At 43.4% G+C, this 13370-nt stretch overlaps 1 protein-coding gene across 1 annotated transcript in view; it reads right to left on the bottom strand.

Moving 5' to 3' along the window:
* Window positions 1-7083, bottom strand: part of LOC119896911 (phosphatidylinositol-3-phosphatase SAC1-B) — a 29786-nt gene extending 22703 nt beyond the window's left edge. Inside the window, exons 1-3 of the mRNA XM_038710339.1 lie at window positions 6991-7083; window positions 6398-6495; window positions 46-120 (exon numbers count right to left, since the gene is read on the bottom strand). Of these exons, the coding sequence (XP_038566267.1) occupies window positions 46-120; window positions 6398-6495; window positions 6991-7019 (202 nt within the window). The 5' untranslated portion in view covers window positions 7020-7083. The remainder of the gene's footprint in view (window positions 1-45; window positions 121-6397; window positions 6496-6990) is intronic.
* Window positions 7084-13370: the final 6287 nt, after the last annotated feature.

A 13370-nucleotide genomic window follows, 5' to 3' on the forward strand; every position in this document is an offset into this window, starting at 1 on the left:
CAGAGCACAGGACTGTTGGAATGCTCCCGCTCTCTATTAGCTCACCTGCCACCAAGCGTATAGTCCCCATAAGTCCACAAATTGGCCTGGTCTCAGCGGATGCAGGGACATCCCTCCTCCCTGAGGACACAGCAATAGTTAATGACAGTGTGTTCAGAAGATAAACAGCTGTAAAATCATCTTAACTAGGGCTGCAACTAATGATGATTATTAAATGATTCTCTGAGAGAAGATCAAATGGTGAGCGTTATCCTGAGCCACGTTTCGACCAAAGGAACTAAACCCCGGACCTAGGAACAATTGGAGGAACTCACTGCGTTTCCACCGAAGGGACCAGGGTCTAAATTTTGTTCTAGGGTCTTTATTTTACCCCCCCCAAAAGTCCCTGGGGTAGTACCTTCTGAAAGTAGGTACCTTCTGAAAGTAGGTACTACCAGTGAATTCCTGAGTACAGTTTAAATCGAGGATGTCAGCTGCTCCTCTCTTTTCAACCACTGTTTGCAAACCAATAAATCACAATCAACAGTCAGCACTCAAGTCTCGCCGATGTCCCCCTGAGAACATACATCGCCATTAAATTTATTGCTCGGAAACAGCAGCCAGCATGCAGCGGTGTGTTTACAGCGAACAGCTGATGGAGTTGCACTAAATACTGGGTCCGGAGTGTTCTTTTAAGTTTTCATCAGTCAGGAAGTTTCTACAAGGAGCTGAAGGCAGTCTCCTCCTCTCCAAAACAAGCTGAACAGCTGATTACAGCAGGTAATAAAGCTCATTAACATCCCGTTCCTCCGAAGCCCAGGTGGACACAGACGAGTGCTGCAGCAGATCTACAGCTCTTGTTGGCTGGAAATGTTTTAATAACCTTCCAAACTGTTGCCATTTTATTTTTGTGCTGCTTTCTCTGTGCGGGAGTTAACAACAGTGGGCTGAAGGAACCTTTTAGTTCCTTGAAAAGAGATCCGGGGACTAAAAAGTCCCGGGCACTTTTGGTCGAAACGCAGCTAAATATCTCGTCTGATAGCTCAGTTGGTACTGTGTTGATCTCATCTTCGCAGACCTGGGTTTCAGTGTAAACTGATCACAACTTACAACTTTACACAACTGTATAATGTTTGAACTTAATGCTGCCAATAAAATGTTCAAGTCCCACTGACTTGCAGTTGTGGTTTCTAAATTTGTATATTGTTTGTCTTTCAAAATGCAGTCACTCTTGTCATGGAGAGAAGTCTTTCATGAGAGTAGCCGCTTTCTGTGTCTTCATCTTATTCTGCAACAGTGGACTAGACGTCACAGAAAAAATATGTACAAGCAAAACAGTCCTGTGCCAGGCATTTACGGTCATATACACTCACATAAAGGATTATTAGGAACACCATACTAATACTGTGTTTGACCCCCTTTCGCCTTCAGAACTGCCTTAATTCTACGTGGCATTGATTCAACAAGGTGCTGAAAGTATTCTTTAGAAATGTTGGCCCATATTGATAGGATAGCATCTTGCAGTTGATGGAGATTTGTGGGATGGACATCCAGGGCACGAAGCTCCCGTTCCACCACATCCCAAAGATGCTCTATTGGGTTGAGATCTGGTGACTGTGGGGGCCATTTTAGTACAGTGAACTCATTGTCATGTTCAAGAAACCAATTTGAAATGATTGGAGCTTTGTGACATGGTGCATTATCCTGCTGGAAGTAGCCATCAGAGGATGGGTACATGGTGGCCATAAAGGGATGGACATGGTCAGAAACAATGCTCAGGTAGGCCGTGGCATTTAAACCATGCCCAATTGGCACTAAGGGGCCTAAAGTGTGCCAAGAAAACATCCCCCACACCATTACACCACCACCAGCAGCCTGCACAGTGGTAACAAGGCATGATGGATCCATGTTCTCATTCTGTTTACGCCAAATTCTGACTCTACCATCTGAATGTCTCAACAGAAATCGAGACTCGTCAGACCAGGCAACATTTTTCCAGTCTTCAACTGTCCAATTTTGGTGAGCCTCTTTTTCCTATTTGTAGTGGAGATGAGTGGTACCCGGTGGGGTCTTCTGCTGTTGTAGCCCATCCGCCTCAAGGTTGTGCGTGTTGTGGCTTCACAAATGCTTTGCTGCATACCTCGGTTATTTCAGTCAAAGTTGCTCTTCTATCAGCTTGAATCAGTCGGTCCATTCTCCTCTGACCTCTAGCATCAACAAGGCATTTTCGCCCACAGGACTGCCGCATACTGGATGTTTTTCCCTTTTCACACCATTCTTTGTAAACCCCAGAAATGGTTGTGCGTGAAAATCCCAGTAACTGAGCAGATTGTGAAATACTCAGACCGGCCCGTCTGGCACCAACAACCATGCCACGCTCAAAATGGCTTAAATCACCTTTCTTTCCCATTCTGACATTCAGTTTGGAGTTCAGGAGATTGTCTTGACCAGGACCACACCCCTAAATGCATTGAAGCAACTGCCATGTGATTGGTTGATTAGATAATTGCATTAATGAGAAATTGAACAGGTGTTCCTAATAATCCTTTAGGTGAGTGTATTACTTACTTATTATTATAAATTTATATTGAAAAGTCATTGAAACCATTATTTAGAGCCTCTAACTGATGTAATTTTACCATTTCGGTTATTTTGGTTATTAGGGCCCGAGCCCAAAACATTCTTTCATTCGCAAAGTAACCTCAATTTTGGGGGCCTAAATGTGCTCAAAAACTCACCAAACTTTGCACATAATTCAGCAGTGGTGAAAAATTACGTGTTTTATGGGTTTCACGCAAGGGCGTGGCAAAATGGCTCGGTAGCGCCCCCTACAGAGCAGCCCCTGGACAAAGTTTCACCTACGTGTACTAAATTTCTGTGGTATGGGTATCATGTCATGACATACAAAAAAGCCTCTTGGAGCCATTGCCTAAACTCAACAGGAAGTCGGCCATTTTGGATTTAATGGTCATATTTTGCAATTTACATACTTTGTACTTTAATGAACTCCTAGAGAATTAGTCCGATCAACTTCAAATTTTTGCTGTGCAGTCTAAACCCATTGATGATTACACATTGTACAAATGGTGAATTTTGGTAGACCCGGGGTGCCCATGGCGTGGAGTGGAATATCAATGATTCGCCACAAAACAGGAAGTTGTTAACTTAAGTGTACATGCTCACATCTGCACCAAATTTTAAACGTTTGATAAATATGATACATTTTCAACATCTCACTGTCTCAGGAGAGGGTTCCCACATGCTTCAAGACAGCCACCTTCATTCCTGTATTTAAAAAGTCTGCAGTGTCTAGTCTGAACAACCACCGCCCTGTTTCTCTCACCCCCAGTCTGATGAAGTGCTTTGAGAAACTGGTTCTTCAGCACATAAAGAACAACATCCCAGCCAGCCTGGACCCTCACCAGTTTGCTTTCAGAACCAACAGAATCACAGAGGATGCCATCTCCACTGCCCTCCACTCAGCCCTCACACACCTTGAGAAAAACAGACCCCAGTCAGTTCGGATTGGCGGACTCACCTCCTCAACTCTAACACTCAACATGGGAGCCCCCCAGGGCTGTGAGCTCAGCCCCCTCCTGTTCACGCTGTACACCCACAACTGCAAAGCTCAGATAAAGCTGTATTTCTTAAGTAAACTTAAGGACTTGCCAAGTTCTTATAAACTTCTGCAGAGGAGCAATAGAAAGCATGCTAACTGGAAACATGACCAACTGACATGGGATATGCACAGCCCAAGACATGAGGGCTCTGCAGCGGGTGATTAAAACTGCTAAGCAGTTCATTTGTACCCATCTACAGAGCATCAGTGATGTCGGTGAGGTGGTTGCAAAGCCCAAAGGAAACTAAAAGACTTTCGTATAGCGCTCCCATCAACACACTCTGAAATGTCTCTCTCTGGCCAACAAGATGGATGAACTGCTGCTCCTCAACAGAACAAATACAGACTTTTACAGATCTGCCGTCCTGTGCTTCACTGAAACCTGGGCTAGCGAGGACATCCTGGACAGCTCACTTTATCTGCAAGGATTTAATCTCGTCCAAGTGGACTGTGTAATGGAGCTCTCTGGGATCAAATCATGTAGTTCTCACTTTATTCATTAACCGTAAACCACTTTATTCACTCTGAGTTTTTCTCCTTTATTTCCCATCTCAGGCCTGTGTTAGTGAGGCGTTACTGCACCTGGCCAACCAGAACAGTAACATGGAGTAAAAACATCCAAAACATCCCCGAGAACAATGATCATTCCTGATCACCCTCCTGAGCCACAGCCGCCCCCACCAGGGACACTAACACACTGGACCACTGCTACAATATTTTGAATGACGCCTATCACTCTGTTCCCCTTGCAGCCCTGGGCCTATCTGATCATTGTCTGGTTCATCTTATCCCGACCTACAAGCAGAAATTAAAATCTGCTAAGCCTGTGGTCAAGACTTTGAGAAGATGGAGAAGTGTCGCACTGCTAGTGTCAAGCCACTCCTGAACCAGACGTCAGAAGCGTCTTCCCTGGGCTAAGGAGAAAAAGAACTGGACCGTTGTTCGGTGGTCCAAAGTCCTCTTTTCAGATGAAAGTAAATTTTGCATTTCATTTGTAAATCAAGGTCCCAGAGTCTGGAGGACGAGTGGAGAGGCACAGAGTCCAAGTAGCCTGAAGTCCAGTGTGACGTTTCTACAGTCAGTGATGATATGGGGTGCCATGTCATCTGCTGGGTTTTATCAGGTCCAGAGTCAATGCAGCATCCACCAGGAGATTTTAGACCACTTCATGCTTCCATGGAGATGCTGATTTCCTTTTCCAGCAGGACTTGGCACCTGCCCACAGTACCAAAACCACTAGGAACTGGTTTGCAGACCACGGTGTTACTCGGCCAGTCAACTCACCTGACCATTATAGAGAATCTATGGGGTATTGTTAAGAGTACGACGAGAGACACCAGCCCCAACCATACAGCTGAGCTGAAGGCCGCTATCAAAGCAACCTGGGCTTCAAAACACCTCAGCAACCACGGACTGATATCCTCCATGCCACACCACTATGATGCAGTAATTCACACAAAAGAAGCCAGAGGGGCAACACTTCTGTATTGTAAATTATTTATTCTACTATTTTGAGATATGGATTTTTAGTTTCCAAAGCTGTAAGCCTTAATCATCAAGATTTAAACAAACAAAGGCCTAAAATATTTCACTTAATGTGTAATGAGAATATATGAAAGTTTCACTTTTTGGTTTAAATTAAGAAAACAATTATGCACCTGTGATTTAGTTTCCTTTGATTAATGGTTGGAAGCAAGTGCTGGTCTGAGGTTGAACAGTAGTGGGTGTTATTTGATCAGTAACTTTCAGGACCAGCTGAAAGAATGGGGCACTTTTGAGGGTTGATGTGCTCAGTTTGTAGTGCCTGAAATCTCAGTGAGTCTTGTAGGCAGAATGTGATATGTCAGCAAAACTTAAGTGTTTTTTTACATGTTAATAATCAGTGGTTAATTAATCGATCTCTTTCTTTCTCTCTAGATTCAATGTCCTTTAGAAAGAAAACTTGTCCTTCATTGATCCTGTTTTTTTTTTTGCTTCATTTCTAAATAAAGGGCAAACCATTTGCATGTTTCTCCATTACACAGGTTATAACCTGTTGTAACTAAGCTATACATTGTCCAAGATGTAGCAAACTTGTCTTGACTCCTTTACACAGTGCCTGATACTCAAAGATTCAGTTTCTTTTTTTTAAACCTAAATATCATGACTTAAAACACATCTATGCATGCTGTTCACACTGTTACCCTAACCTCCACTGAACTGTTGTCTTGCTGTCCACAAATGTTGTTGATTTTGCAAACGTAGTTTGTGTCTTTTTTTGTTGAGCGTGTTGTCCTGTTTGTTTGCGCTTGTTCTGTGTATGTACACTGAGAGCAATGTAAGACAAATTCCTCAAGTGTCAGAATGTATGTGGCCACTAAAAGTGACTTGGATTCTTCATAGGGGCCCAAAAGCAAATGAGGGGTGGCGATGGGGCAATGGATAAGACCATGCCTTTGGTGACCCGGGTTGATTCCCCAACGTTGACCCATCCACCAATATGTCCTGAGCAAGACACTTAACCACAAGTTGCTCCAGAGGCGTGACATGGATAGCAATTGTAATAGTAAGTCGCTTTGGATAAAAGCGTCAGCTAAATGAATAAATATAAAAATGAATAAATGTAATGTAATGATTTGCACCAAACAGGTTAATCCCGCCTAACTACATCAACGCTGCTCTGGAGGAAGATGAGCACCATGGCTTCTTAACATCTAGCTAAGATGACTCCTGCTACAGTCAAACGTTTGAGCATGGATCTCATTAGTGTGTTCTAATTTAATTATACGCTGGAGCTCAATCACCAGAACCTGCACTTACCCGTGATAGTCATCTCAGTTGACACTCTGTCAATAGCCAGGACATCCACGGAGCCATCATCACAAGCCTCGATGTAAAACTTCTCCGGTGTGGTGCGCCTGGTGTGACAGAGACAAGAGCGGTTTCAAAACACCTCACCAGCAGCAGCAGCAGCAGGGTGCCACAAACAACAACATCACTACCAGCGAATGATGCAAACATGATCCAGAGGCAGCTGGGAAACAGACGCCTAGTCGCAGTTTGAAACGGCTGTTTACAGCACTGCAAACAGGAGCAGACCGCCATCTCTCAGACCTACTGTCACGCACAGGAATCCTGTTAAATGAAGTGATTTGAATGATTTCCTGCTATCAAATCCAGCTAAATCACAAGTGACTCTTTGTGAAGAGAAGGAATCAAATGTAGTATCGGTTGCAGCAGCAGCAAATGAACACGACGCACGCGCTGACGCGGTAGCATTCACGTGTACCGCTGCTTTACCGTGACTCTGAGAACATGAAGTTCTTCCAGAGACCCCTCGCCTTTTCATTCAGTAACGTCAACAACATACAACAAAGCTAGACGATATTTCGATACTGATCCACTGGACTTACAAGTTCAAAGTCTCATAGGCGCTCGCCATCTTTCCTCCCGTGTGACCGCAGTGACGTTTACTTCCGTCTTCTTCTTCTTCTTCATATGGATTTACGGCAGTCTACACGCTTCTAGGCGTATTACTGCCCTCCTCAGGAAGTCGCTGTAATGAAAACGTTGCCCTGCATCGTGTAAGACCTATAATACTACTTTGACAATCAAGCGGTGCTTATCATTTTGACCCAATATAGATTTGACTGAATAATATAACCTCTTGAATAAAAGGCTACTTTATATTATATTTGTTAAATTTCAGCAAAACATGTTCCACTGTTTCAGAGTTCCCACACTCACAAAGCCCATTAGGATGCTTTCCAATGACATATAACGACTGATGATATGGGGTGGATCCATAACAGTGCCTGACTTTTTTAACCTGAGATTACAAAGAGTAATAATGTCTCTCCTTGGTCTCATTTTCCACAATCTTTGCCATTCTCCTTCAATACTCTGCTTATTTTTTTCGTTTAGTTCCACTCTTCCCAATGATATATTTATATCGGTCTCTAACTTCTTTAAGCTTGATTTTGCTAAAAAGTCTGCTACTTCATTTCCTTCAACTCCAGCATGTCCAGGAACCCAGCAGAACATAACATTGCTACCAATCATTGTAATTCTAAATATCCAACAAAGGTTAAAGTCAAGGGCAACTGGACTTGGTTGAAGATACTGGAAGATGTTTCGTCCATCATCCAAAGGACTTCTTCAGTTCTGACTGAAACTCAGCTATTTAACCTCAGTGGGGTCGTTGGCCAGGGTCATCGATACTGCTGGTTCGTGGCCAAGACTGAACGACCATCGTTGGTATCTTCACCTGAGGCCAATAGGTTACGTTTGTTGAGTTTCCTGGGAAGTGATGAAAGGACAGCATTGTAAGTGGGGGATAAGTGGTGGGGTAGACCCCCTCCTCTGTTCAATGACGGCTTCTCAACCCGGGTGTAGATGCTTCCTTGACACCTCTTTCAAACCATCCATCTTCTCTGTCTAAAATGTGCACCTGGTGGTCCTCAAACGAGTGTCCTCTGTCCTTCAGATGTAAGTAGACTGCAGAGTCTTGACCTGAGGAGTTGGCCCTTCTGTGTTGAGCCATGCGTTTGTGTAGTGGTTGTTTAGTCCCAACATACAGGTCTGTGCATTCCTCACTGCATTGGACCGCATTTACATCGCTCTAAATACATTATCTAGTCACAAAGTAACGGAGGACTCCTATGCTAATTTCAGTCCCTCCCAAATCGATCATCTTGTTGATAGTGCTGCAGGCTCGCTGCGAATGACACTCGACTCTGTAGCCCTTCTAAAAAAGAAAATACTAAAACAAAGACGGTTAGCTCCATGGTATAATACTGAAACTCGCAAATTAAAGCAAATATCACGGAAACTTGAGAGGAATTGGCGTTCCACCAAAGTGGAAAATTCTCGTTTAATTTGGCAAGATAGTCTTAAAACTTATAGGAAGGCCCTCCGTAATGCCAGAGCAGCGTACTACTCGTCATTAATAGAGGAAAATAGGAACAACCCCAGGTTTCTTTTCAGCACTGTAGCCAGGCTGACAGAGAGTCACAGCTCTATTGATCCAAGTATTCCCATAGCTCTCAGTAGTTACGACTTCATGAGCTTCTTTAATGATAAAATTCTAGCTATTAGAGACAAAATTCACCAAGACCTGCCCTCAATTGGCACCAACTTATCTCTTAACTCAGGAACCTTTGAAACAGCTGTAGAACCAGATACATGTTTAGACTGTTTTGCTTCCCTCAATCTTTACCAACTAACTTCAATAATTTCTTCATCTAAACCATCAACCTGCCTCTTAGACCCCATCCCGACTAGGCTGCTTAAAGATGTTTTACCCTTAGTCAGCACCTCTATACTAGATATGATCAATCTATCTTTATCAACAGGCTATGTACCACAGTACTTTAAAGTAGCTGTAATTAAACCTCTTCTGAAAAAGCCCAAACTTGATCCGGATGTTTTAGCCAACTATAGACCTATATCTAACCTTCCATTTCTCTCTAAGGTTCTCGAGAAAGCAGTTGCTAAACAGCTGTGTGACTTTCTACAGAGCAATAGTTTATTTGAGGATTTTCAGTCAGGATTTAGAGCTCATCATAGCACAGAGACAGCACTGGTGAAAATTACTAATGACCTCCTTATTGCATCAGACAAAGGACTTGTCTCTGTACTGGTTTTATTAGATCTTAGTGCTGCATTTGATACCATTGACCATCAGATCCTATTGCAGAGACTGGAATATTTCATTGGCATTAAAGGAACCGCTCTAAGCTGGTTTAAGTCCTATTTATCAGATCGATTTCAGTTTGTACATGTTAACGATGAGTCCTCCATGCACGCCAAAGTTACTCATGGAGTTCCTCAAGGATCTGTCCTTGGACCAATCCTCTTCACTTTATATATGCTTCCTTTAGGCAATATTATCAGGAAACATTCCATAAGCTTTCATTGTTATGCAGATGATACTCAGTTATATCTATCGATCAAGCCAGATGAAACTCATCAGTTAGCTAAACTTCAAATGTGCCTTCAGGATGTTAAAACCTGGATGAGCTGTAATTTTCTTATGTTAAACTCAGATAAAACTGAAGTTATTGCTCTGGGGCCTAAGCACCTCCGTGACGCATTATCTAAAGATATAGTTTCCCTGGATGGCATCGCCTTGGCCTCCAGCACCACTGTGAGGAATCTTGGAGTTATCTTTGATCAGGACATGTCGTTTAAGTCCCACATTAAGCAAATTTCAAGGACCGCCTTTTTTCACCTACTTAATATTGCGAAAATCAGGAACATCCTGTCTAAAAATGATGCAGAAAAACTAGTCCATGCATTTGTTACTTCTAGGCTGGATTACTGCAATTCCTTATTATCAGGCTGCTCGAAAAAGTCCATTAAGACTCTTCAGCTGATCCAGAATGCTGCGGCACGTGTTCTGACAGGAACCAGGAAAAGAGATCACATTTCTCCTGTTTTAGCTTCTTTGCATTGGCTTCCAGTAAAATCCAGAATAGAATTTAAAATCATTCTTCTTACCTACAAAGCTCTTAATGGTCAGGCACCATCTTATCTTAAAGAGCTCATAGTACCTTACTACCCCACCAGAGCACTGCGCTCCCAGAATGCAGGGTTACTTGTGGTTCCTAGAGTCTCCAAAAGTAGACTAGGAGCCAGAGCGTTCAGCTATCAAGCTCCTCTCCTGTGGAACCAGGTTCCAGTTTGGGTTCAGGAGGCAGACACCATCTCCACATTTAAGAGTAGGCTTAAGACTTTCCTCTTTGATAAAGCTTATAGTTAGGGCTGGCTCAGGTAGTCCTGAACCATCCCTTAGTTATGCTGCTATAGGCCTAGACTGCCGGGGGATTTCCCATGATGCACTGAGCTCCTCTCTCCTCTACTTTCTCTCCCTCTGTATGCAACCTTATCCCATTATTGCATGTTACTAACACAACTTCTCCCCTTTCTGGTAGTCTTGTGCTTTCTCGTCCCTCTCCTCTCTCCTCCTATCACTTCCTGCAGGTTTTCTGGCTCTGGAGCTGTGGAGTCTGGATCTGTGGCTGCGGGTCGCCTGCTGCCCCCGTGTTCCTGCTCGACACCCTCTACTGCAACGACTATTGTTGCTAGTCTTATTGTTATTATTGTTATTATAATCATTAACATTATGATGGTTACCATTAACACTATTATAAATATCTGTACCATTTTTCATTTAGTTTATAGCAGCATTACCTTCACTGTCTGTACCTCTGTGTGTATATTGTGTAGGCTGCCTCCCTCCCCTCTCTCTCTCCTTACATCCCTCTCTCTCTCTCTCTCTCTTTCTCTCTCTCTCTCTCTTTCACTCTCTTCTCTCTCTCTCTCTCTTCACTCTCTTTCTCTCTCTCTTTCTCTCTCTCTCTCTCTCACCCCAACCGGTCGAGGCAGATGGCCGCCCACCCTGAGTCATGGTTCTGCTCGAGGTTTCTGCCTCTTAAAAGGAAGTTTTTCCTTGCCTCTGTCGCCTAGTGCTTGCTCTTGGTGGGAACTGTTGGGCTTCTGTAAATATCATCACAGAGTACGGTCTAGACCTGCTCTTTTATGAAAAGCGCTGTGAGATAACTGTTGTTGTGATTTGGCGCTATATAAATAAAATTGAATTGAATTGAATTGAATACACTAGATTGCTTTTCTTGTGTTTGGGTGTGCGGTCTTTGGGGTGTACCAGCATCTGTCTTACAACATTGTGATTCCATACATGTCTGGAGTATCAGAGAAACTCAGGATGAGGGATGAAACGTCTTCCAGTATCTTCAACCAGTCCAGTTGCCCTTGACTTTAACCTTCGTTGGATAACTATGACCTGGATGACTGAGAATCTTCATAGACATCATAATTCTAAATAATACAGCTAGAATTTCATTTATGATATCAGGACGGGCTTTTCCTTAACGCCTTTCAAGGCCATCAGGGCAGCTGCAGAATTAGAGCAGATTAAGGCTTCTCTTGTTTTCACGTCCTCAATCCACCACAGAACCCAAAGAATTGCCAGTAGCTCTGTTGTAAAGACAGAACTTCCGTCTGTAATTCTCTTGCTGATCCTGAGGTCCAGTTGAGCTATATACACCCCAAAACCTGCTCGCCCACTCTCTGGTTCCCTGGCACCATCTGTAAAAATTTTCAGATATGATCCCTTCCAACTGTTCAGATATTGTTCCAATTTTAGAGCAGTCACATATTTGTTCTTTTCTTGTAAAAAAGTTAAATCAACATCCAGCTCTTGCATTAACCAAAAAGGAACAGGTAGTTGAATTGTGTAAAGTGCCGTGTCTTCTTGCATCATTCTCAATTCTCTTGTCCACTGATCTATGCATTCAAAAAATGATTTGTTTCTTATCTTTCTGCCAGAGTCCAACGATCCTTGCATAAGGCACCTAGCTGGGAGTGCTAGATTAGACCAACTCAATTTGACCCAATACTGCATTCCCAACTTAATACGCCTTAAACTTAAGGGCATTTCACCCATTTCAATAAGCATAGCAGGAATTGGAGATGACCTGAGAGCTCCACAACAGAGTCTCAGTGCCTTAGCCTGCAGAGTGTCTAACTTCTTTAACACCGACTGGGCTGCAGCACCATAAAAGCACCCATAATCAATTCAATTCAATTTTATTTATATAGTGCCAAATCACAACAACAGTTATCTCACAGCGCTTTTCATAAAAGAGCAGGTCTAGACCGTACTCTGTGATGTTATTTACAGAAGCCCAACAGTTCCCACTAAGAGCAGCACTAGGCGACAGAGGCAAGGAAAAACTTCCTTTTAAGAGGCAGAAACCTCGAGCAGAACCATGGCTCAGGGTGGGCGGCCATCTGCCTCGACCGGTTGGGGTGAGAGAGAGAGAGAGAGAGAGAGAGATGTAAGGAGAGAGAGATGTAAGGAGAGACAGAGGGGTGGGAGGCAGCCTACACAATATACACACAGAGGTACAGACAGTAAAGGTGATGTTGCTATAGACTGAACGAATAATAGTACAGATATTTATAGTAGTGTTAATGGTAACAATCGTAATGTTAATGATTATAATAACAATAATAACAATAGGACTAGTAACAATAGTCGTTGTAGCAGAGGGTGTCGAGCAGGAACATGGGGGCAGCAGGTGATTCGCAACCACAGATCCACACTCCACAGCTCCAGAGCCAGAAAACCTGCAGGAAGTGATAGGAGGAGAGAGGAGAGGGTGGAGAAAGCACAAGACTACCAGAAAGGGGAGAAGTTGTGTTAGTATCAATGGGATGAGGTTGCATACGGAGGGAGAGAAAGTAGAGGAGAGAGGAGCTCAGTGCATCATGGGAAATCCCCCGGCAGTCTAGGCCTATAGCAACATAACTAAGGGATGGTTCAGGACTCACCTAAGCCAGCCCTAACTATAAGCTTTATCAAAGAGGAAAGTCTTAAGCCTACTCTTAAATGTGGAGATGGTGTCTGCCTCCTGAACCCAAACTGGAACCTGGCTCCACAAGAGAGGAGCTTGATAGCTGAACGCTCTGGCTCCTAGTCTACTTTTGGAGACTCTAGGAACCACAAGTAACCCTGCATTCTGGGAGCGCAGTGCTCTGGTGGGGTAGTAAGGTAATATGAGCTCTTTAAGATAAGATGGTGCCTGACCATTAAGAGCTTTGTAGGTAAGAAGAATGATTTTAAATTCTATTCTGGATTTTATTGGAAGCCAATGCAGAGAAGCTAAAACAGGAGAAATGTGATCTCTTTTCCTGGTTCCCGTCAGAACACGTGCTGCAGCATTCTGGATCAGCTGAAGAGTCTTAATGGACTTTTTCAAGCAGCCTG

Source organism: Micropterus salmoides, unplaced genomic scaffold (genome assembly GCF_014851395.1).
Source record: "Micropterus salmoides isolate LMB-PRFRI ecotype aquatic unplaced genomic scaffold, ASM1485139v1 Ms_hic_scaffold_11, whole genome shotgun sequence".
Classification (NCBI taxonomy): Eukaryota; Metazoa; Chordata; class Actinopteri; order Centrarchiformes; family Centrarchidae; genus Micropterus; species Micropterus salmoides.